Source organism: Trachurus japonicus, chromosome 6 (genome assembly GCF_045865225.1).
Source record: "Trachurus japonicus isolate A0001 chromosome 6, Traja_1.0".
NCBI classification, from domain to species: Eukaryota; Metazoa; Chordata; class Actinopteri; order Carangiformes; family Carangidae; genus Trachurus; species Trachurus japonicus.
The window spans coordinates 29,269,504-29,295,869 of record NC_140912.1 but is presented as its reverse complement, the minus strand read 5'-3'; the positions used below and the strand labels follow the sequence as shown (position 1 = coordinate 29,295,869).

The following is a 26,366-nucleotide window of genomic DNA, read 5'->3' as shown; positions in this document are numbered from 1 at the left end:
GAGGATGAAGAAGAGGAGGAAGAGAAAGAGGGGGAGGAAGAGGAGGATGAAGGAAGAGGAGGATGAAGGAAGAGGAGGAGGAAGAGGAGGATGAAGGAGGAAAAGGAGGAAGAGTAGGACGAGGGTTAGGAAGAGAAAGAGGGGGAGGAGGAAAAGGAGGATGAAGGAAGAGGAGGAGGAAGGAAGAGGAGGAGGAAGAGGAGGGGGAGGAAGAGGAGGATGAAGGAAGAGGAGGGGGAGGAAGAGGAGGAGGAAGGAGGAAGAGGGGGATGAAGGAAGAGGAGGATGAAGGTCTACTTGTTGTTGTTGTGGTGCAGGTCTCGGTGGAGGATCCAGATTTCCTCCGGTGGCGGCTGGTTGTTGTCGTTGGTGACGGTGATGCTGTTGCCGTGGTGATGGTGGTGGTGGTTGTAGTTGTTGTTGCTGCTGCTGCTGTTGCCGACGGAAACCTGTTTGGCTCTGATGCTGCTGCTGCTGGGGGGGAGGTTGTTGTTGGAGGAGGAGGAGGAGGAGGAGGAGGGGGTTGTTGTTGTTGTTGTTGTTGTTGTTGTTGTTGTTGGCGCTCGGCTCTGCTGCCCCCTGCTGCTCGGCACCGGGAGCTGCGACTTGGCGGCGGCGCGCGGCCCCGCGGAGGAGGAGGAGGAGGAGCGGCGGTCGCTGCTCTGGACGGGAGGAGGCTGCGTGGAGCCGCGGCTCGACGGACGGGAGAAAGACTGGAGGAAACGGAGAGATGGAGAGTTATCCGTCTGTCGCTTCATGAAACATCTGTTTTTATATCTGCTTGTGTCTTGTGTTTATGTCAGATAACAGGGATGTCACGATTATAGATTTTCTTGGCACGATTATTGTCAGAAATAATCACAGTGTTACAATTATCATGATTATTATGCATCAATAAATGTCACAACACTATGAATGTGTAAAATCAAATATAGTCAGAATATAATTACATTACTAATCTCTTAATATAGGACCAGTTATTAATCCGGCCGGGGGAAGTGTTTGAAATATTTAAAGCAGAAGTAAGTGATATATTTGTGTTAATATAAGTCTTAAATAGTTATATCTTCCGACAGCAATCACTTACATAGAGTGTTTGGTCTGAAACACGGGTCTGTCAGTCACTCTGCTCTGCTCTGAGCCGAGGAGAAAACATTTATCGTATCCTACAAGTTTTATCCAATGAGGAGAGAGAACGGCATGCAGGGCTGTGTGTGCAGCCAAGGGACGCCGTGAATGTGGTGACGTAGGGACGAGGACTGTTATGGTGCGTTCAAGGAAACTCGTATTTTTCCGACCTGTGAAGTCGTACCAGTTTGATCTGGTACGAGTTCACCGGTCAGAAGTTACGAGTGGCCGTTATAGTGACTTTCACCGGTAAAACAGGTCGGAAAAACACGAGTGGGTTGCCTGGAACGCTACAAAGTCGTAAGTTGTGACTTGAAGCTGTAATTTACGGTTTCAAAAGCCTGCCTGGAACGCAGCATTAGCGAAAACGACCGGACCACTTACTTCTGCTTTAAGTCATTAATTGTCATCTATATCAAATGCTTAAGTTTATTTTAATCTCTCTTTACAATACAAATGACACGCTAACATTTAAATTCCTACCAATTCAGTGTTATGTTCGATAAATGGACCAGTATCTGACCATTTACCTTTACTTGGGCGCCCCTCTGCAGATATGGTTCCGACATAGTCTTTTTCGGAAAGTGGCGGTATTTAGGAATCTTTATGATCAATTAATTGTGGCGTTTAATACCACGATTAATTGTGAAATTAAGTAATCATGACATCCCTATCGGATAATTAATAATAATTATAGATGGTAATAATTAACCCTCCTCCTCCAGATCAGACGTCAGAGAGGAGAAACTGAACTAATCTGTGTTTTCTGCTCGTTCGGTTTGTCCTGAAGAAAAACTAAGAGAAATATATATATATTTCTATGTCGTTAGATGTATGTTTTGTAGATGTTTGTTGTTGAATATGTTACGTTTTGTTGTAGTTTCATGTTTGTTATTAAAAAAACAAAATAAAGTGAAGGCAGGAGTAAAAAACAAACAAAAAAAAACTAGTGTTGAGCTGATGTAAAGTCGTGTTAGAGAACAACGTTTTTTGTCTCTGAAAGTCTGAATCATTCGCTCCGACACTGAAACAAAGAGCTGAACGAGGTGTGTGTGTGTGTGTGTGTGTGTGTGTGACACAGTTAATTATGTGTGAGGTCAGAGCCAAACACATGTTTAAAACGTCGACAACAAAACAGATCACACACACACACACACCGGCTTTTAAAGGTGTGAGTCAGCGTTGTGTGGTTCAGTCGGAGCGATGACGACACACAGGATAAAAATAACAACAACATTAACTCTGTGTGTGTGTGTGTTTGTGTGTGTTTGTTTGTGTGTTAAATATTGAACCTAAACAATAATCAATACTTTAAAACTAGAAACTAAAGGCTTCATAAAGGCTGTGATCGGAGCGACGCTGCCCCCCTGTGGCCGCGGGACGCCACTGTCTCTCAGCTCAGTGGGCGCCGTGGCCTCGTCTCACTAAGGCAGCGTTTCTCATCAGGTGTTCGTGCTGATGCATTGTGGGTAATGACGGCTCTCTGACAGGTTGATGTGCAGCTACAGACACAGATACAGATCAGTGTGTTCTCACCGTGGGCGGTCTCTGCTGCTGGGCGGCGGCCGGCTGCTGCTGCTGCTGCTCGGCCTTGTGGGACGGCGGCCGCTCGCTGCTGGAGAACAGGATCAGCTCGTCTTTGGCCTGAGAGATCTGAGGGAGGAGGAGAAGAAAGAAAGAAAGAAAGAAAAACTCTGGGTCAGTTTTCACACCAAAAACTAGTATTTTATTCAAAAAAACCATCCAACAAATCAGTGTTTACTACTGTGAGTGTGAAAAATAAATATTATACTGTATATCAGTGGTTCTCAACTGGTGGGTCGGGACCCAAAAGTGGGTCGCGGACCCGTTCTGGATGGGTCGCGGACAGCTGGTCAAAAAAGTAAATAATATTTAATGCACATCTGATGTTGGACATGTCTTTTATTTTGAAAAATAACTTGTATTGAAAGGCACACGAGACACGTGAACACATGCAGTTGTAATGGTCCTCCTCAGTTTCTTATTATTTGCTCTGAATGCAAAGATATCAGTTTCTTATTAATGTGGCCTGAATGCAGTGAATCTTGTTTTGTTTTGTGGCTCTTTATTTTGTGAAATTTGATATTTATTCACTTTGTGAATATGCTCTGAATGCAGAGATGCATTAGAAGTCAAATATATCATTTTGTTGGTCTCCATTTTGTACAGTTTGATATTATTTTATTCACTTCCGTACATGCAGTTGTCATGGTCCTCCTTATTTTCATGTGCTCTGCTCAATAAAGAGCAAAATGAGTTTTTATAGGCTTTAAAAAAAAAATCTTGGTTTTAATTCTATAAAAGTGGGTCGCGACTTAATGACCATGGGAAAATGTGAGTCCCAGAGTGAGACTAGTTGAGAACCCCTGCTGTATATATAACTAAGTTTAGCTGCTAGAAAAACAATTACAAAGACTTTTTACAACGGCTTAAGCCCGACATCCCATCTGTTGATGAATGGTGTTCACATTTATTATTGACGATGTATTTGTAATGGAAGCAGAAGACAGCTGGAAAAGATACATTTCCCTCAAAACGTTTAAGTTTTCTTTTTTTTTTATATAGATTAAGATGTACTTCATTCATTATTTTCTTGTATTATAATAATGAAAAACACTCCATGTTCATGTGTTATTTTATAAAATGCTTTGAAAAAGGATAAAATAAAATAAAACAAACCAAAAAGAAAAACAATCTGAGCCTGAGTCGCTGGGTGGAGGTGAACATTTTCTCTCCTGCCGGTGTAAAAAACCACAAACTGTGACTAGAGTCTGAGTCTAAATTTAGGAGGATGAGAGCGACGAGTTACAGAAGAAGGAATGAGTCAAAAACATGAGTCAGTGAGATAATCCTAGATAGATCCTGACGATTAGTTTCTGTTTTCACTGGACGACGAACACGGAGTCACAGCTGTTTGATAACATTAACATTACTCTGTAGACTAATCTGGTCTAGAAGAAAAGGATCAAACTTCCTCTAAAGTCTGTCAACTCTTTGTTTTGAGTCTTTTTTTAAAAATACAATATTTATTTCAAACATGTCAAACAAGATAAGGTACAATTTCAGTTTGTTCCTTCACATGTAAACAGCATCAACAAGTTGAGGAACAAAATTTGGAAACAAAAACATAAAAGCGTAATCACACATATTCGAAAAGGAGAAGAAGCTGTGCTTATTGAATCCCAACCCTTTTCTACAAATCATAAATAAATCGATTAATTGTCCCACTTCCTTAATTGCCCTTTATTTCATTGTTAAGAAAGAGAGAAAATGAAAAATATAAGGTAAATAAATATAAAAATTAAAGAAAAGTAAGTACGTGTAGTGCAGTTTTTAGTTTGAACAACATTTTTCCTGTCTTTTATTATATTGTGTTTGTGTTGCCTTAGGTTAATGCTGAAAGGTTAACACACTAGCAGGTGTTAAAATTGAAAATAGTTAAGAGCATTCATTGAATATTAAGAAAGGTCTACTCCTCTATAATCACCTGTAGCATGTGATTATATGGATTTGTCAGGTTATAAATATCTGTATTATCTACATTATAATATATTTTATTATCATGATACATATAATTATATATAATCTATGTGAGTGCACAACATGTGTCTCTGAATAAACTGTGATGTTGTTTGTGTTTTATTTAAAGGTGCAGTGACTGAGTTTGTCCAGCGTGTGGCAGCAGAAACTATTGATCAACACACTGATGATGACGACTCGGTCCAGTAACTTGTTGACAAACAGCTGCTCCAGATGTTACAGCACAAAGTCATGATTCACAGCGGGTCGCGTTTGTTTTGTGATGTTTTTTTTGGTGTCTGCACTTCAAAAACAATAACTTTATTAGTATCACAGAGGTTCATTGCTGTTTTTATGACATCATCCTTTCTTCTTTCAGCACTGAAGATTGATTCGGTTTCTGTTTGGATGTTATTGATTTTTCATCACTTTTATTAATGTTTTTATGTCCATTTATGTTTGTTTTTATTTCTTTGTAGTTCAATTATTCTGATTGTGCTGCATTCAAATGTGCTCTATAAAAAAACAACAGACTGGACATCCCAAATGTACAATTACATGGGAATGTATCAATGTGATGATTAAACTGAGCATGTTAGTTCATTCAAATAGTTTAAAGCAGGGGTGTCAAACATGTGGCCCGCGGGCCAAAACCGGCCCGCCAGAAGGTCCAATCCAGCCCGTGGGATGAATTTACCAGATTTAAAAATCACATAGAAGACAGAAGATGCATTATGTTGTTGAAATTGCATGTATTTTTCTCAAGAAATTTCAGGTTGGTCATAATATGTTTTGTAATAGGATAGTTCTTTAATGTAAACGTCTTAATAATGTGCTTCTTTGCACTAAAACAAAGAGAAAAGTTTAGAGTTCTTATTATTTATAGGATATTATGCAATTATTTTACCAGTCCGGCCCACTTGAGATCACTTTGCACTTAATTTGGCCCCTGAACTAAAATGAGTTTGACACCTCTGGTTTAAAGTGTTTATCTTTAAAGATAAAAGAGACTGTATCACTCTGAGGTTAATGTAAATGTGTGTACTGCACCTTGCTGATGTCTGGCTCTGACTTGCTGGAGCACATCGTCTGCAGCTCCCGGATCAGATCCGTCTCATCGTCAGAAAACACAGACAGACCCACAGGCTCCCTGAAAACACACACACACACACACACACACACAAGGTTGTTATCTTGTTTAAAAACCTCGCTTTTAGTGCAGAGAGTCATAAATATATCACCAGACATGCAGCTGTAGGAAACTTTACATTACCTAAAGCAAGATCTAACGCCATCAAGCGTACGGTTTTGTATAGAGGTATGAAAGAATGGAATTCACTGCCGAAAAATATCAAACTCACCACGAACACAAAGAAATTCAAAATATTAATAAAACAGCATTTATCAAAGTAAGACAACATGGTATATTTATATATGGAGTATATTTCGATGGATATATGATATGTGTTATTATAATGTATATTCTGTAGAATGAATGTATATACGAGTATGATGTGTGATGTGTAATGATGTACAGTATACATATATGATATGTAGAAATGTGGGTAACAGGATCAGTATGTGAACAATTAATATAACGAAGAATGAATGAAGCACAGTTAAGAAATGTAAACACTTTCTCTGTTTTTGTTTTGTTAGGTTAAGCATATCGCTCACTTGTTTTTTTTGGTTTTTAATTTTTATAATGTTTATGTTTTGTGTTTTCAACTGTATATTTGATGCTGTTGGACCCCAGGAAGAATAGCTGTGGCTTTGCTGCAGCTAATGGGGATCTTAATAATAAACAAACACGATTACATCACACGTAGCGTCACGTTGTAGCTTCAGTTGCATGAACTCAGTCGACATAACACGTTAACACACACCTCTGGACTTTTCCGTTGGTGATGAAGCCGTCGTCAGAGTTGGACAGTGAACCTGCAACAACGAGAAGAAGAAACATGAAGAATCCGTTCACTTCACTCACATCACAAACACATCGTCAAACTTTCTATAACTGGAATCAAACTGTGAAATCCAGTTTTTACACGACAGTTACTGATCAATGTAAAACTACTTTGCTTCAGTAGCTGGTGCAGAGTGGTTCTCAAACTATTTTACATCAAGGACCCATAAACTGACACAAATCAGACCACCGACCCCCATTGGACAAAATGTTGAAGCAAACACCAGAAATATACAAATATTTGTTCTGAGACTGAAGAACGTTACTTTTTTTTGTCAATGTATGTTTAAATTAGAGCCAATCTTGGTGTGAATTTTTGGAAATATTGTAAAGAAATTTCTGGAAAAAAGTGGTACAATTTCTCCAAAAACATTTAAATGTTTTAAAATAAAAAAAGTGGTAAAAATTCTAGAAAAATGTGGTTAGATTTCCAACAACAACAAAAAAAAAGTGGTAAAATTTCTTGATTTTTTTTCTTAAAGCAGAAGTAAGTGATATATTTGTGTTAATATAAGTCTTAAATAGTTATATCTTCCGACAGCAATCACTTTTACTTCTGCTTTAAATTCTTAAAGAAACTGATAAAATTTCTCAAAAAAACTGTTTTTAAAAAAATTCTAGAAAAAGTGGTTACATTTCTCCAAAAGAAAAAAAAAGTAAATTAATAATAATTTAAAAATTGGTAAAAAATAAATAAAGGCATAAAAGCCAAAAAAAAAATATATATATATATACTTAAAAAGTAAATAAATTCTAGGAAAAAATAAACGAAAATAAATAAAGGAAATAAAGAAATCTTTATTACTTGCAAAAAATAAAAAGCCTAAATACATCCAGATCTGTGATTGGGTATTGTGATTCTTTGATATGTGGTTTTTTGATATGTGTTTCTTTTTCAGATATATTCTGTGACAGTTGTTTGATATATTCCCTTGTATGTTGTTTGACATGTTTTATAATGAAATACTTGACTCTAATTGATAAACACTGTCTTTACATACAGTAGCAGCCGCTGTAGTCAAGCCTAGTGCTTTTTTGTCCATCTATCCAATTTTTTGAGCTTCAAGAGCACCACCATCACCTGGACTTTACTTCTTTTTTCTACTTAGAGCGCTCGGTACTCCACAAAGTCTCTTCTTAAGATAAAAATCTTGCACCTTATGGTTCCTAGAGACATGATTTGATCAGCTCGAGACTCATAAAGCTGCAGTTTGGAGGTTTTTTCTAAACTAACAACAAACGCTCCTTCGCTGGTTGTAGAGACGAGCAGCGGAGAGTTACCGTCCGTCTCACCCTCTCTGAAGGAGCCTCCAGAGCTCCAGCTCAGCCCGGCGCCTCCTCCTCCTCCTCCTCCTCCCTTCTTCCTGGGGCTGGTGTTGGATCGTCTCAGTTTGCTGCTGTCCCGCCCCTTCCTCCCTCCTCCTCCTCCTCCTCCTCCACCGCTGCCGCCGCCAGTGGTGCTGCTTCCTTTATAGGAGCCGATGGCCGACAGGGGGAGCGTCCCGCCCCGAAACTCCAGCAGGTACCTGTCGATTTCTGAATGAAAATAATAATAATAATTAAAAAAAAACAGTCAGCGTGTTTAGTGGCAGCAGTCGGAGTGTGAAGTGGCCGTGATTTTATGTTTATGTTTATTGAGATCCCCATTAGCATCTGCATAGTATCCGCTATTCTTCCTGCACTGCAAAAACTCAAAATCTAACCAAGAATATTTGTCTCATTTCTTGTCAAAACTGTCATTTCTAGTCGAAACAAATTTCATTCTACTTAAAATAAGACTCATCACATTAAAAAGTAGCTTGTTTTTAGACACTTTTTACTTTTTTCAAGCACTTGAAATAAGTAGAAAAATCTGACAGTGGAGCAAGTTTTTCTTTCTTACTACAAGCACAAAAAACTTGCTTTCACTGGCAGATTTTTCTACTTATCTCAGGTGAAAAATAGTTTGAAACAAATGAAAATTATCTCAACACAAGTTGAGTCTTATTTTAAGAGAAAAGAGATTAGTTTTGACTAGAAATTAGACATTTTGACAAGAAATATGACAAATATTCTTGGAAAGATTTTGAGTTTTTGCAGTGTGGGGTCCAAAACATATACATGTAGACAATAAAAGAATACACATTCACACTAAACAATATAGACATAAAACAACACAAACAATAAATACAAACAATATAGACCACATAGACAAATACAAAACAATATGCAGCATACCTTAACAACATGACATACAGTACATTCGCTACATGACCAACACAACAACAAAATAACAAGACAAGACAGCTCCAATCAGGTTTCCATAATATAATAACACCCCTCCACAAATAATGAATTTAATCTACTATAACCACTATCTATATAATACTATAATAATAATAATAATATATAATATACTAACCCATATATTTATAATATCCATATATTCATATCAAGTACCTAAACACGATTAATGGAAGTTCATTTTTAAATATTATTCTTTTAGAGCTTTTTTGAAAGCATATATACTGACGAGGACGAGGCAACGCACCGTGTCGAGGCAGCGGGCAGCCCAGGAGGACGGCCTTGTTGACCAGGATGCTGAGAGCGGCTTTCACCACCGCCTGCTGCCCCGCGCTCAGCACACAGTTGCTAGGAGACGGTCGCTGCGACGACGACGACGTAGAGGAAGAGGAGGAGGAGGAAGATCGCTTGGCTGTGACCCGGGAAATGACGGCTTCTTCCACACGGGGGACGACCACGGCGTTCCAGAGCCGAGCCAGCCACCTGAACACACACACACACACACACACACACACACACACGGGTCATTATTGAGTACAATATGAATGTGAAACCTCACACACACCAAGACTCCTCAAATTCGAACAGCCTGCTTATTAAATGTAGATGGGAAAGGGAGGGAGATTTGGTCATACTGTATCTGGGGATGATGATGGGAAAACATTTGTACATTAATTTACAATGTAAAACCGCATCTTCACCCAACTGGCGAGAGTTTGGGTGGAAAAACATTGTGAGATTTTTTTTTTATAACAACACCTGCTCAGAAGAGACATCAGGGTAGTGGAACAAATTGTTGGAGGATGTGTGGTTCAGATGCGTTTCCAACCATTATCACTTATTTTGGGATTGTCCGAAACTTTCATCTTTCTGGCATGACATTCTTGGTTTCAAATGACTATACAATTTGATGTCAGCTCAAAAAATTGTATTTTTGTACCATGGCATTACGTATCCAATCGATAGCGGACAAATATCTAATGACAGGGTTCCTACAGCTTAAGCCAACTTAAATTTAAGACTTTTTAAGATGTTTTTAATGCCGCTTGAAATGAAATTTAAGACCGACTTCATGATAAACACAAATGCAGAAAAAAGAAAAAAAAACACCACATCTATTACATAGGGTTAGGGACAATTTTACCCACTTTCCTATGTGGTCCAAGGTAAAGTGACTGCTACATGATTGGGGGGAAAAAAAAAAAAAAACTGATTTGGGAGCTGGTGGCGGTAAGAAATTTAGTGGTGACGGCCACCACTAACTTCTCTATGTCAGAATGTTACCAATTATTTTGAGATTTGAGACTAATTATTAAATCCCACTTACCAAATGTTAACATTTTTAAGACCTTTGAAAAATTGATTTAAGACATTTTAATGCCAATTAAGGCCTTGTTTTTAGATTAATGAATTCAATGCCTTTTAAGACTTTTTAAGGATCCGTAAGAACCCTGAATGAAGATATTATTGATTGGAGCAAAGAAAGCTATAACCAGGAAATGGCTACAACCCGACGCACCGACACTGGAAGACTGGCAAGGGACTGTTCACGAAATCTACAGCATGGACAGACTGACATTCGCTCTAAAATTGCATTTGGAGAAATTTAAGAGTTGGTGGTCCAAGTGGATCAGATATATAAGATCACAGAGACCTGAACTGCTTTAAGTAGCTCTATTACATGGCTTGAAGTACCAGTCTATTAATCTCGATGGAAAAATGAGTAAATGTGACTTCTTTTGTTCAAATGTTCTTTTTTAAAACATAGCAAAATGAAAGGGAGAGTAATAGCTTGGAGAATATGTTAGCACAAATACAGGGTTCCTACAGCTTAAGCCAAGTTAAATTTAAGACTTTTTAAGACTTTTTTAAAGCCACTTGAAATGAAATTTAAGACTGACTTCATAATAAACACAAATGCACAACACCACATGAATTACATAGGGTTAGGGACAATTTTACCCACTTCCAAGGTAAAGTGACTGCTACATGAACATTGGATTGTGTCTCTTTCCAGCTGTCCTTTCAAAATAAATGCATAAAAAGTCCGGAAAGAAAAAAAAAACACTGACTGGGGAGCTGGTGGCGGTGAGAGATTTAGCGTTGACGGTCGCCACTAACTTCTCTATGTCAGAATGTTACCAATTATTTTGAGATTTGAGACTAATTACAATCATAAAATCCCACTTAACATGTGTTAACATTTTTAAGACCTTTAAAAAATTGATTTAAGTCATTTTAATGCCAATTCAGGCCTTGTTTTTAGATTAATGAATTCAATGCCTTTTAAGACTTTTTAAGGATCCGTAAGAACCCTGAAATACATGTTTTTGTTGATGTGTGTAATGGTACTGAAATGACTTTGTATGTTTCTCCCTGATAAAAAAAAAGAAACCTCTCACACACACACACACACACCTGACGACGGCCTGCGTGTTGCCGTGGACCAGCGGGCAGGACAGGAAGAGCTGCGGGCCGAGCGCGGCCTCGTGCGTCCCCAGCCGGGACAGACAGGCGTTGAGCTGCTGCCACACCTGGCTCACCCACTGCACCGTGCGCTCCATCACGCCGTCGGCCGTCCACACGCCGCAGCCCGTCTGCAGGGAGACACCAGAGGTAGAAACTCATCAGACAGACGACAAATTTATGTGATCATTAAAGTTCATGTTCATCTCTGAGCTGCAGCTGGATCAGATTTAATACATTAGAAATACTGACTGAAGCTAAAATACACATTATTTTGTATTTGGTTTATGAACGTTAGACTCAAAAATAACTGTTTATATACAGGCGCACCTCAATTAATTTGAATATTATGGAAGATTTCATTACAAGTAGTTTAAAACAGTCAAACAGTATTGAGTGCATATAGATGGACATAACGTTTCAGAAGGCCAACATAAAATTAAAAATGCTTTTTTAAAACTGGTCTTCTGTAATATTCAGATTTTTTAAGATACAGTGGAAACGGCTTATAGTGAACAGTCCGGTGTTTTGCGCCCGGTGTCGACTCATTTACGTTAGCTAGCAGCAGAAGCAGACGTCCAGCAAGGAATCATGGGAGTAAGAAATAAATTAAATACACCTACAGTAGTTTTAAAATTGTTTTTGCACATGTTTTCATTCATAAAAAGACCAAAAATGAACACTGTAAGTGGATTTCTTGATTACTATAAACAAATTATTTAAACAGTATTTGTATAGAAATGATTCTGTCCCAAGCCTTTTGATCCATATAAGCAGTTGATTACTATATCCGTGATCACTATAAGCGGTTTCCACTGTACTGAATTTTAGGTTTTCATTAAATGTAAGAATTACAATTGAAAGAAATCAAATAAATAAAGAGATGAAATGTTTCATTCCGTGTGTAATGGATCTGTTTAATGTATTAGTTTCACTTTCTGAATTGAATTACTGACACAAATAAACTTTTCCATGATTTTTCTAGTTTACTGAGATGCACCTGTTTTTACTACTACTACTACTATTACCTCATTCAACACCTGTTAACACATCTGCATTAAAACATCTGTACTAGCTCATTTGGAGGGAGATAACATCAGTTTCATATTCAGTGAAAACGTGTGTCTGACCTTGTGGAGCAGCTTCCTGCGGAGGTGCCTTCCCAGAAGGCCGTGCAGCGGCTCCTGGTCCCAGCGCAGAGTCACCCAGCGGAAGTGCTGCTGGAGGCGGAGCTCCGATCCCTGGAGGCGGGGCTTCGACAACGTGCCGATCAGGAAGCTGCCCTCGCAGAAACAGTGCGGACCTGAACGATGAAGAAATGTCAGTCAACTTGTGCATTTACTTTATTGTACAGAGTGTGCTGTCATTGTATAACAGATACCAAACCAATAAAAATAAAGTTGTAAAAAACATTTAATCTGATTTATCTATGTCAAACATGCGGCCCGCGGGTCAAAACCGGCCCGGCAGAGGGTCCAATCAGCCCTCAGGATGAATTTGCCAAGTGTGAAGATTACACAGAAGACAGAAGAGGCATAATATTATTGAAATTGCAGAATTTGCAATTTGTTCATAATGTTTTGTAAAAGGAGGGTTCATTAAATTAAACATTAATGTTTACATCTTAATAATGCACTAAAACAAAGGGAAAAGTTCAAAGTTCTTCTTATCTAAAGGTTAACATGCTTTTATTTTACTGGTCCGGCCCACTTGAGATCAAATTGTGGCGTATGTGTATAAGTTTGACACCCACGATCTACGACTTTTCCAGAAATATCATTCTACGTGCCGTCCTGCGGTCGGTGTCTGAGTTCTCACCGTTGTTGAGCAGCAGCGGGGAGGCGGAGCCCCTGCTGTCCAGACTGTGGCAGAGATCTCCCAGCAGCCCGGGCAGCGACGAGGCCTTCTCCAGCCCCTCCAGCAGCACCACCACACAGCGACCGCTCAGACTGGTCAGACCAGCCGGGACGCCGGCCGGCACCAGGAAGCCTGAGACGGAGGGAGAGAGAGAGGGAGAGAGAGAGGGAGAGAGAGGGAGGAGAAGAAGGATCAGGAGGATTCATCAGGCAGCAGCAACATGACAGTCAGTGTGTTTACACGGACTTGAGTTCATCCCGGTTATGTGCTGGTTTTCCAGGATGTAGCCTAGTGTAGTGACTTTCCTCTTCCCAAACCCAAATAAAAAGAAAGTCACGGTTGCTGATCAACGTATTGATTAAAGGGATAGTTCAACATTTTGGCAAATTGGCCCATTGCCATAATCCCTATAGTCATATAGCAGTAGGTTCGTTACCTTTAATTGTCGTTGCAAGCTATTTTTAGAGCCGCGGAGCAGAGCCGCGAGCTGCTCAGAGCTACACTACGGAGGCTAATGGGATTTCTTGGTTTCCCTCATCAAACTCATCAAATACACAATCCAACAACTCCACAACGCTCTGGTGGACAAGTTGTGACCTGCACATTCACCACGCTATGAGATAATAACACAACGTTACCAGACAGAGTTGCTTTAGAGGTAAATACAGGGTAAATACAGAGTCTGCTTGCTGAAAAACTGTCCCTAAACGCAACGCGCATCAGCGGTTTTGCATGAATTTACCTCTAAAACAACTCTGTCTCTAACGTTGTGTTATTATCTCATAGCGTGGTGAATGTGCAGGTCACAACTTGTCCACCAGAGCGTTGTGGAGTTATTGGATTGTGTATTTGATGAGTTTGATGAGGGAAACCAAGAAATCCCATGAGGCTCTGTAGCGTAGCTCTGAGCAGCTCGCAGCTCTGCTCCACCGTTCTAAAAATAGCTTGCACCGACAATTAAAGGTAACGAACCTACTGCTATGGCTATAGGGATTATGGCAATGGGCCAATTTGCCAAAATGTTGAACTATCCCTTTGAATCATGTTTTTCATTGCGAGTCAGAAAACACTTGATCACCACAACTGTTTTATCCTCGTTGGACTACGGAGACCTGCTTTTTATGAACGCTCCTGATCAGTAGAAATTGGATACTGTATATCACTGTGCTTTGCAGTTTTATTACTGGTTGCAGCTATCGTGTACATCACTGTTCCCTACATGCCGTCGCACATCGTCCATCTTTGTATGTTCGTAGACTCTCTCACTGGCTGACTTTTATTTATACAGTAAATCAATTCTTGGACTTTTGCCTACATGTTTGTGTTTACACACGGGTAGAAACCTCAGCCTATATGGCCTTTGTTCTTTGGACATTATACAGATGCAGGTTCCCGAGAGTCAGAACGGAACTGGGCAAAAGGGCTTTAAAATTTTCTGCCCCAGCGTCTACCTGGAACGATGTGCAGAAGGACTTGAAATTGACACATCTTGTAACTCTGGGAGAATTCAAGTCACTTATAAAACACAGGGAAATGAGCTCAATCAGATCTTGTGATTGCATTGTGTAATCATGTAATACCACTCTTGTTTTCCTGTAATGTGTGATCGTATTTTATTTGTGTCTGGTGTAACCATTCTGCTTTTGTGCTGCCGTCTTGGCCAGGTTACTCTGGGAAAAGAGTAAGTGAGTTTTTTTACCTGGTTGATCATAATCGGGATACTCAGTGTGTGTGTGTGTGTGTGTGTGTGTGTGTGTGTTGTTACCACAGTTGATGAACGTCTCCAGCAGCTGCTCTTTGGTCAGACTCTCGTCCACCTCCACCCGCACCACGTCACAGCCGAGCCCCCCGGCCTCCTGCTTGGACTGGAGGGAGATGGAGAGAGAAGAGAGAAGAGAGGGAGGAGGAGGGAGGGAGGAAGAGCGGAGCGACACGAAGATAAGAAGGGGAGCACGTTGTCATGGAAACAAAGGAAATCTACTACTACTACTACGACGACTGTGTAGAAACGGAGCAGAGGCGAGAATGTCAATGAGCAGACGGGCTGAGATCCAGCTGCTGAGACGGAGCTTCCTGTTACACAACCAGGTAACAACTACTACTACTACACACTGTGGTGTTACACAACCAGGTAACAACAGCTACTACTACACACTGTGGTGTTACACAACCAGGTAACAGCTACTACTACACACTGTGGTGTTACACAACCAGGTAACAGCTACTGCTACTACTACACACTGTGGTGCTGCAGGAAATCCTCCTCATAACGTAACGTAACAGGTTCATGATGCGGGAACAGCAGCTTCAGCTCCTTGTTCCTTAATAAGATGTAGAAACAGAGCGGATGTGACGGGAGTCGGAGCTGCGGTGAGTCTCATCGGTGATGTAACAGATCAGTGTTTTCTCCTGGTTCGTTGCATCACACGGTGCAACGGCAACGCGTCAGACTCGTGTCCGGTGGAGATCTCCTGACCTTTCATCTCGTGTCGTGCAGCTTTTGATTTGGTGCCGTGAATGAAATTGCAAAAATAAATAAATAAACCTTTGATTTTTTTTTACATGCGGAGGCTCGGGGGGGGGATATCTGGGAGTACTGATAAAAAATATATATTATACACAGCGAGGAGAAGAGGGGGTTTAAGGTGGAGAAATGTTATTCTACTGGAGGTATTATTTAATAAAAAGGGTCTTTCCCTCTAAAACAACTCTGTCTGGTAACGTTGTGTTATTATCTCATAGCGTGGTGAATGTGCAGGTCACAACTTGTCCACCAGAGCGTTTTGGAGTTGTTGGATTGTGTATTTGATGAGTTTGATGAGGGAAACCAAGAAATAAAGTTCTAAAAAATAGCTTGCACCGACAATTAAAGGTAACGAACCTACTGCTATGACTATAGGGATTATGGCAATGGGCCAATTTGCCAAAATGTTGAACTATCCCTTTAAGGTTTTGGCGTTATATCAAAAGACGAACAATTGGACTTAACGATAAATGTTTCACTGATGTTATCCAAATTCTTTATTCATAAAGCCAAATATCTAAAGATCCCACCCGTCTTCATGAACTCCAAACTTTCCAAAGATATTCAGTGTTCGAAAAGGATCTGACTAATGAAGCGTAACAGTTATTAAATCAACCTTTTAATTCTAATTTATCTACTTTACTTAAAGTGTATGTATTTTCTTTTTTGTCTGTTTATTTATTTTATGTCATGCCCTTATATCTTATGTATATACGTATATGTATTTATTTTTTATCAAGGTTTCATCTCATCAATATAGTGTCTGTTCTTGTTGAATTTCTTTGAACCAATGTACTCTTTGCCTTACTGTTTTGTACATTCATTTGTTTGCAATAAAGTTACACAAAAAAAAGTGTTATTATTAAGGGCCACTGTAGTCCGGTATGACAGGTTGTGACATAAGCGTAACATTACAAAGACATCCAGGGATGTTCAACCCTTCAGCAGACACAGAGGTTTTATTCTCGACTGTAACGTTTGTATTTTATTTCTCAGGATAACAGCGGTGCGACAAATTTGGAAAGAAGATGTTGGACACTTAAGTTGTTGTTAAACCTCTACATCAACATCTGGCGGCAGCTGGACTCACCTTGATGCAGCGAGCCACCAGGTTGGCGATGTACTCCTGACAGCTTCCTTCGAGGCCGTGGAAGATGAGGTTTCCGTACTGTTCCACCTGGGCACACACACACACACACACACACACACACACACACACACACACACACACACACACACACACACACACACACACACACACACACACACACACACACACACACACACACACACACACACACACACACACACACACACACACACACACACACACACACACACACACACACACACACACACACACCATCAGCTGTGATAATGAAAAGCTCTGTCTTTGTTATAAACATCTGTATAAACTCCTATATATACATACTATATACAATTACATATAATAATAAATGATGATGAATGAAGAAATTAACAGTGTGATAATTCAGATTCACAGTAAATAATGTGATTTGATCGATGTGATTACATTATTATTACATTATTCCTATGACATGAGCTTCACAGACATGAAACATGTTGAATCTGTTCCAGCTCCACACATCTGTGACGTCTAATAGATTAAATGGAGGATATCATTAAACGGATGTTAAGTATGAAGTGGATTCATTCATTAATTATATAACAGTCTGAGCTGTGAAACTCTGTGTCGCTGGATTTAAACTAAAGCTTGTTGACTCAACTTCTGTCAACATCTGTCATGAACAGTTCGTCTTCATCAAACTGCCCTGATGCTCACTGTCCTTCACTGTTTTTAAAACTGTTTGCCATCGTTACTGTTGCATATTCTGGTGTGTATGTATTGTACGTATTGTGTATGTAATACTATGTATGTATTGTATGTACAAGGCAGTTGTTACGGCGCTACTTGCCCAAGACAAATCTCCCTTGCGCGACAAATAAAGTTCATTTGATTTGATGATTTGAGACTTAAATCTAAAAGTGACTGAACTTTTCCTCGACCTGTTCGATGAGATGATCTGAATCAGTCACTTCTCACTTGTTAAAACTCATTTTTACAGACTTTACATTTTTAATGTGATGTGGCCATTTTATTGTCTTCAAATCACACTTTTTATTGCTTTTTATTGTGTTAGTGAGTGTCCATGTGCACATTTAGACTGAGGCACGATGTTTGTCTTCCCTCAATCACTACATCTCTCCTTTATAAATAAGGTTATCATTGTTTTTAATCATCATTATTAATAAATAAAGTTTTCAATCTGCTCTTTTTTATGCATGATCTTCCCCTCTGGTCTCCTCCTGACTCCTCCAGCAGGGGGCGCTGCAGCTGTTGAACACTCAGCTCTAATCCTCCCTCTTTCTCTTTCCTTTCATCTGTGCATCACCTCCTCTCTCTCTCTTCTCGCTGCAGTCTTCTGGTTTCCTCCCTATTTTTCAACGTCTTATTCTTCTAATCCTTCAATCCCTCACACTGCTTTGTGTGTGTGTGTGTGTGTGTTTTTGAATGAGTGTGTGTGTGTGTGTGTGTGTGTGTGTGTGTCGGTACCAGGCGGACGTAGTTGTGCAGCAGCGGCAGCGGGAAGAGAGACTCCAGAGCCAACTCATCGAGACACGCCTCAGACAGACCTGTCAGAAACACACACAAACAGAATCCTCAGCTTAACGCGCTCGCTGTCAGATGCTGCTCGCCGCTCGCTTCACCTCCTCCCGTTACATCACAGCGGAGTGGACGACACTGAAGGTGCCCTCTGTTCACTAACGCCTCACCTCAGCAGCTCCAGGTCAGAGAGGTCGACGGCTCAGCGTGGAGACACGTAAACACAACTTACCTTATACGATGAGTCACAATGATAATGAAACATCTTTATTTGAAGGGATAGTTCAACATTTTGGCAAATTGGCCCATTGCCATAATCCCTATAGTCATAGCAGTAGGTTTGTTACCTTTAATTGTCGGTGCAAGCTGTTTTTAGAACGGCGGAGCAGAGCCGTGAGCTGCTCAGAGCTACGCTACAGTATGGAGGCTCATGGGATTTCTTGGTTTCCCTCATCAAACTCATCAAATACACAATCCAACAACTCCGCAAAACGCTTTGGTGGACAAGTTGTGACCTGCACATTCACCACGCTATGAGATAATAACACAACGTTACCAGACAGAGTTGTTTTAGAGGGAAATGCAGAGACTGGTTGATGAAAAACTGTCCCTGAAGGCAACGCGCATCAGCGGTTTTGCATGAATTTACCTCTAAAACAACTCTGTCTGGTAATGTCCTGTGGTGAATGTGCAGGTCACAACTTGTCCACCAGAGCGTTGTGGAGTTGTTGGATTGTGTATTTGATGAGTTTGATGAGGGAAACCAAGAAATCCCATGAGCCTCCGTAGCGTAGCTCTGAGCAGCTCACGGCTCTGCTCCGCCGTTCTAAAAATAGCTTGCACCAACAATTAAAGGTAACAACAAACCTACTGCTATGACTATAGGGATTATGGCAATGGGCCAATTTGCCAAAATGTTGAACTATCCCTTTAAAACCGTCTCGTCACATTTCTGTTGCTATAATAATGAGTTTATCTGAGCTGAATAAAGCAGAAGCTGCTGAAACAGTTTCCTGGCTCAGCGCTGACGACGGGGACGTCGGGGAGGACGGAGAGGCCGGTCGATACGGACCTCTGAGTCAGGACTTCTCACACACACACACACACACACACACACACACACACACACACACACACACACACACACACACACACACACACACACACACACACACACACACACACACACACACACACACACACACACACACACACACACACACACACACCTACTGTATAAACACACACACACACACGGCTTTGCTCTCTTTCAGAGACGTCTTCTGAGTGAAAATGAGCAGAAAGACAACGAGAGAGAGAAAACTGAGTGATGATGGAGTGAAGAGGAGGAGGGACGGACACGCTGCTCATCCTGATTCTTTCACGCTGCCAACAAACCATTGTTCAGGCTTGTTTCTTTTTTTTTTTCTTTCCGTCCCTTCACTCACTCAGATGAGAAACACAGTGAAGGAAACGGAGGCAGAGAATAAACAAGATGGTTCCACTCGTCTGCTGCTCTGACTCATCCACACTCATTCACACTGTTTCTGTGAGAAGAAGCTGCTGCTGCCATGTTGGGGTTTTTTTTTTAACGTTTAAATCTCTCTCATTTAGATTCAGTTTCTCTTCTCCTCCTCGGATCACACAACGGATCAGTCTCACAGTGGATCAGTGTGTTACAGCAGGCGGAGGTTGATTTGATTTGGTTTAATGTTTCTCTCCATCTTTATTAAAAGGACTATGAGCTGTGCAGGTAGTTTGATCTTTCATCTCAGTTATCTATCCTTTCCAATAATAATTCATTTTGAGCAGTGACGTTATGATTCTGTCATTAAACAATCATGATGCTGCAGTTACACAACCATAAAAGGGAGGCATGATAACCACCAGTGCAGATAAATATCAGCCCGAAAAAACACAGAGATGAGTCAGATAATGGCATTTTATCAAGTTGTTCACTAGAGCCAGTTACTGTATAATCAGACAACGTTGCCTTGATTTCACTCATTTTCAGTCCATCAGTTGATTAGAAACAATAATAAATACTGATTTTTGAAGGATTCATAACTGTTCTTGTCTTTGTTGTACGACAGTAGTGATGTCAGTTACAGTATATTATTGTGTTAAGTCAGAGGCAGAGCTGTAATGTTAATAAATTCATCTTAACTCACTACATCTCAGCCTTTCTGTGTGCATATAATAAATTATTAAAGATGTTATCTGTATTGATGGGGAAAAAAAGAGCTACCATTCATCCCTAAACCATTATGCAATATAACACAATCATAATAAAGTTATATATTATTCCTGAAACTACTAAATGATGACCATTTGTTAGAATTTATCATCATATATCATTGTATCTGGGCTTCACTGTTCAGATATTTTACATTTTGGATGTCCAAGTTATTTTACTTAGCTGTGGATCTCCTACATATTTACATGTTTGTATTTTATAATTTCTGGTGCAGGTATCACGTCCAGTCCACTTTATTACTCTAGTTTTTCTCTGTGAAGTCGCCTTAAATACACAATCATAAAAAGCAGAGAGGCGCTGACCCTGAGTGACGGTCATGTAGCTACAGACTGAACGTGTGTAAAGTGAGAGCAGCTCGTCTGTAGCGCTGCCCCGGTTCAGACTCGGCCTCCTGCAGCGAGGGGCTCGGCTCTGCGGCGCCTCGGCTGCTGCCCACGCTACAAACACATCCAAACTGATTTGTTCAGGCTCTTTCATCCACCAAATGGCATTTTCTATCAGTAAAAGAAGCTCTGATTCTGGGGTTTTTGGCTCCTCGGAGGCTGCAAACACACACAAACACACACACAAACACACACGTAGTATATATGGGCTGCCAGTTTGGTACCTTTGAGGCGGACGGTGATGCGCTGGCTGAGCGGCTTTCTGACCAGGTCCCAGGGGGATAGAGGCAGCTCCTGACCTGGCAACCACTCGGTGTCTCCTGGAGGAGCAGAGACAGAGACGGAGACATGGTATGAATGTTAAACTGGGTCTCACACACACACACACACACACACACACACACACACACACACACACACATTGTTGTACACAGTGTAAATGAGTCCACACTGCAAAAACTCAAAATCTTTCCAAGAATATCTGTCTTATTTCTTGTCAAAATGTCTAATTTCTAGTCAAAAATCATCTCTTTCCATTCACCACCTAAAAATTAACTTGTTTTTAGATAATTTTCACTTGTTTCAAACTAATTTTCACTTGAAATAAGTAGAAAAACCTGCCAGTGAAAGCAAGTTTTTTGTGCTTGTTATAAGAAAGAAAAATTTGCTCCAATATCAGATTTTTCTACTTATTTCAAGTGAAAATATGCTTGAAAGAAATAAACAAAAGTGTCTAAAAACAAGCTGCTTTTTATGTGAGATGTCTTATTTGAGGTATAATGAGATTTGTTTTGACCAGAAATGACATTCTGCCTAGAAAAAGGACAAATATTCTTGGTAAGATTTGGAGTTTTTGCAGAGCAGAGGTCAAACACACACCACAACAACAACAAGTAGTAATCATAAACATAATAGATCTACATGTCCTGTATAAAGTATAAAAAAAGCATAAAAAACAAAAAAAATAACAACAATTTCCATCATTTCCATATCTATATGCTGTAATAACTACACACACATACACACTCAGGTCTGTTTCTGCCGGAGCTGCATCGTCTACAACCGAAGCATTTTTCAGATGAAACACAGTAAAAGATTCAATATTTGTCTATAAAAGCAACAAAAAAAAACAAATAAAGACTTTCTCCTGCACAATATATGAGGCAGGAGGAGAAACTGCTTCTTCTTCTTCTCTCCCAGGATCCAATTACAGCGCATACACATCACATTAGGACGGATGATGAAGTGCAGGAGCTGCTGAGCTGATTAGAGTAAAAACCTCCACACGTCCCACTCTGCAGCTCCACGTTCATATTTCAGCTCCTTTTCTTTTTTAATCATCATCATCGGGCACAGAAGTGTTTCTTTTTCTTTCCTACGTTTCCCAGAAGCACTTGAACACACAAGTGACAAAACAGTCGGTGCTTTCATCTGTGCTGCCTGGCAACCAGAAACACGAGTGTGACAAGAGGCGACACGCTGTTTATCGTCTGTCTACTGTCTCTCTCTCTGTCTCTGTCTCTGTCTGAGACGAGGAAAACACTCCAGCGTCATCCCATGATCAGAAGAAACCGCTAAAGGTTTGATCAGCGACGTCATAGAAGTCGTACAATAACTGTACACAATGATTTACACAAGCAGCATGTTGAGAGAAAACAAAAACAAGGAGGAAAGAAAAAGGAAATACAAATAGATATCTAAATATAAATCAAATTAACTTCAAGTTTATGACGAGATAATCAATACATATTGTAAGCTTTCTTCCAGGACTGAAGGTGAATCTTCAAGTCATTTTTAAATACCACAAAATTTGGCGTAACTTTCATAATGTTCCCAATATCAAAACAAAATAAAATCCACATCTCTAATCCTGTGACAGTCAGAAACTGGTGTTACATAGTGATGTGTGGATCGATACTATCACCAGTCTGCACTAATCTGGGGTTAACAACTATTTTTTATGACAATAGACTGTTATTTTGCTATTTATAGAACCTATTCCTGCCGGTTGGAAGGGACTACATCTGCCTCCACCTCTGAGACGAACTATGGTTGTGTAAATTAAATGAATCCATGCGTCTCAATTTATAGACCTAATGAGAGCAGGAGGATTAAAGTTTGGATGTTATTCTTGAAAGATGTTGTTGTTTCTAATGAAAGAATAAGAAAGATAACCTGTGATTTATTCGCTGCTACCTCAGAGAAATTTCAGACTATTCCTTTAAATGTGAATTCAAATGGTCAATGTAGTCCTCAAAACTACGCACTGATTAGCAAATTTTCATATAATAATGCCATAGAATTGTGGGAAATGCACTTTCCCACATACCATGGTTGCACCCTTGCATTTAATGTCTATTTTTCAGTGTTTTATTGCCGCTGACAATTAAAACTAAACCAAAGAAAAGGTAGTCTGTGTTTTAGTGTCATTGCAAAACTATAATTAGAAACTGTCTGTTTTTTTTGTTTCCTCCACTCTTCATACATGAAGCTTTTGTAAAATGCATCGGTATCAGTATTAGTATTGGCAATACTAACTTTGGTTTTATTTGGGATCGGATCAGAATGAACATCAGTGGTATCGCATCTCACTAGTGTTACATTCTTTGTAAATTTCCATTCATATAATTATAGATAAATAGAAAAAAGTGGAAAAAATAAACAAAACACAAAACCTGTTGTTATCTATAGTGAAGCTTCATAAAAAACCATGACTACAGCGTCTCTTTGTATTTACTATAAGCCAATATACACGGCAAATACAAGGAAGACGAAGGCGGTAAATAGGAAATGGACAGGCAACTAACACACTCACAAAATATTGTCCCTCTGACCTGTGAGACAGTTTATATGGACAAGTTTTTAAAAAGCAGTTTGTATCATTTATTTCCATTAGAAAACTCTGGTACTGTGACGTTGGGGAAATAAAAAAATAAAAAGGGCTGTGGGACCGAGGAGCTCATGACAGTTCAGTTTCAGACTCAGACAGATGATTTAAAGCAGCTCAGTGAAGTAGTTGAACTTTGAGGAGTGTGGGTTTAATTCCCTGGTGCTGACACACACACACACACACACAGCGATCGCACAAGTCATCAGACTATCGCTGCACTTAAAGAGAAGAACTCAGTCAGGGGAGAAGGTGGAGGGTTTTTCTCCACTAATTGGACGTCCAGTCTAATTTTAAACCTCACAATTCACCAACTTTAGCTCCTTGTATCAACTGGTCGTCTATAAAATGGCAGAAAAATTGTGGAAAATGTCTAGTTTTTACATTTTTGCCTGAAGAATTAATCCATTAACTGTTATTTTGATCATTGATGAGCTTAACTTCATAGACTCTGATTAATCTGGTAAACTACTTCCTCAGTTATATCACTTATTCATACATTTATAAACCGATGGACCTTGAACGGAGCTGTAACCAGCGGAGTTATGATTTATTAATGTTCAAAAACGGTTTTCAATTCATTTTCCATTGCCTCAACAGACTATTTATAGACTTTATGGTTTATGTTTTGTCTCCTTCTTGGACGGGCTCCAAAGTTAGACATCAAAGCTGTTGTGTCATATTTCACTAATAGAATAATTAATGTAATTTATCAGGGAGTAAAAGCACTGAGAGCGCTGCCGTTAAAACTGTGTGAGTCTCAACAAAGCAGAAACGGGACGTGTGTGAGGTGCAGACAGACACACAAAAAACCAGACACCAAAGAGCGTCGGCACGTCGGCACTTTGATCCCCAACGTCACGCAGGACGGAGCGCTTCTCCTAAATTGGCATCTTTCTCCCCTCGATTCCTCCCTCCATCCCTCCATCCCTCCCTTCCTCCTCCTCCCCCTCTCATCCATTATGCATTCCTCCTCTGCTCGTGCTCGCTTTCATCATTATCCCCAAAACACACACACACACCAGAACAGACCACGCTCTTCCCTTCGTTGCATATAAAGACAGAAACATCGTAAAAATGTGTGACATGGAGAGATGTAACGACAGAGAAGAAGGAGAAGGAGAAGGAGGAAGAAGAGAGGAAGCAGTGGTCTTCTTCGTCATGTGAGGCTGAAGACATCGATTTCCTATTTTATCATCAGCCTCAGGCCGGCCTTCTATTCTAACACGCATGTAATCCGAGACCGACCGCACGCTGACGACACTCGATCACCGGGAAAAACAGAAAGACAGGAGCTACAGTACGTATTCACTCTGTTCCAACGGATTAATTATTCAACAGTTCAAAGAAGAGGAAGAAGAGGAAGAGAAACAACAGTATTGTGTGTTTGTGTGTGTGTGTGTGTGACGCTCGGCCAAACAAATACCAACGGATGGATTACTGAGCATGTATTCACTCCCTTAGAGCAGCAGAGAAAATGTGTTTCTGATTGGATTTAGAGGAACTGACCCTGAAATGATCTGAGAAGAAGAAGAAGATGATGACGAATATAAAAAAAAATGAAGTTAGTGAGGCTGTAATTCACCTCAGAAAACACTGAACTGTGCTGCTACTGCGAAACAGCAGCTACATTATTCATTTATAATATATATATATATATATATATATATATATAATATACTATATTCTAGGTCATTTTCTTTACAGTATTTCACATTACACATGATAAAAAGCTGCCAAAGGGTTGGTTTTGTCTTTGTTATCTTTGGTTTCTTCGCTTACTTCCAAACTAGCCTTTTAATATCTGACATAATTGCGAGCAAATAAGGTCTTTCTAGCTTTTATTGTAGTTAGTTTAATTAGTTAAGATAAGATATTTGTTAGCATTTACAGTTTACTTAACTTACTTAGAGAAATATCTATTGAAATGTTTAAAGAAGCTATTTGTATGTTTGTATGTTTACTTAACTTACTTAGAAGCTATTTGTATGTTATGTCTAAGTGCTTCAACATCTCTCTCCAGTTCCTACTTGTTTTTGCTCCATTTCTATTATTTGTTTTCTTTTACTGGGGTCAGCAGGCTAACCCGGTCAGAAGAATGACTCGTCACTTTTTTTTAATACTGAGTCACTGTAGCGTTTAGGCTGCTTAGAGGATTTATTACAACCTCTAGTAATAATAAACACAACAACAGATGAAAATCTTGACAGAATTGGTAATTTAACGATAAACTGAGCAATAAACTACAGTCTGAATGTCTGAATACAACAATAATTTAGTCTATTAGTATTTTATGCTTTTAAAATTCATAACTTTTGTGTTTTTAAACTTCACAATGACTCAAAAATGTGTACCTGTTTGGCTAAAATACACCACACACAGAAGGCAAAACCAGATGTGGACCTCCTATATTGTCCACTGCAGGCTTCCTTACACGCCCTGAAATAAT

At 39.7% G+C, this 26,366-nt stretch overlaps 1 protein-coding gene across 1 annotated transcript in view; it reads right to left on the bottom strand.

The window, feature by feature from the left end:
• Positions 1-257: 257 nt before the first annotated feature.
• The window catches only part of cttnbp2 (cortactin binding protein 2), a 102,068-nt gene continuing 75,959 nt past the window's right edge, over positions 258-26,366 (bottom strand). The window contains exons 10-22 of the mRNA XM_085780152.1: positions 21,255-21,350; positions 18,340-18,419; positions 16,855-16,941; positions 15,006-15,105; positions 13,202-13,372; positions 12,514-12,686; positions 11,336-11,514; positions 9,165-9,400; positions 7,928-8,170; positions 6,555-6,606; positions 5,719-5,818; positions 2,665-2,781; positions 258-713 (exon numbers count right to left, since the gene is read on the bottom strand). Of these exons, the coding sequence (XP_085636278.1) occupies positions 294-713; positions 2,665-2,781; positions 5,719-5,818; positions 6,555-6,606; positions 7,928-8,170; positions 9,165-9,400; positions 11,336-11,514; positions 12,514-12,686; positions 13,202-13,372; positions 15,006-15,105; positions 16,855-16,941; positions 18,340-18,419; positions 21,255-21,350 (2,054 nt within the window). The 3' untranslated portion in view covers positions 258-293. The remainder of the gene's footprint in view (positions 714-2,664; positions 2,782-5,718; positions 5,819-6,554; positions 6,607-7,927; positions 8,171-9,164; positions 9,401-11,335; positions 11,515-12,513; positions 12,687-13,201; positions 13,373-15,005; positions 15,106-16,854; positions 16,942-18,339; positions 18,420-21,254; positions 21,351-26,366) is intronic.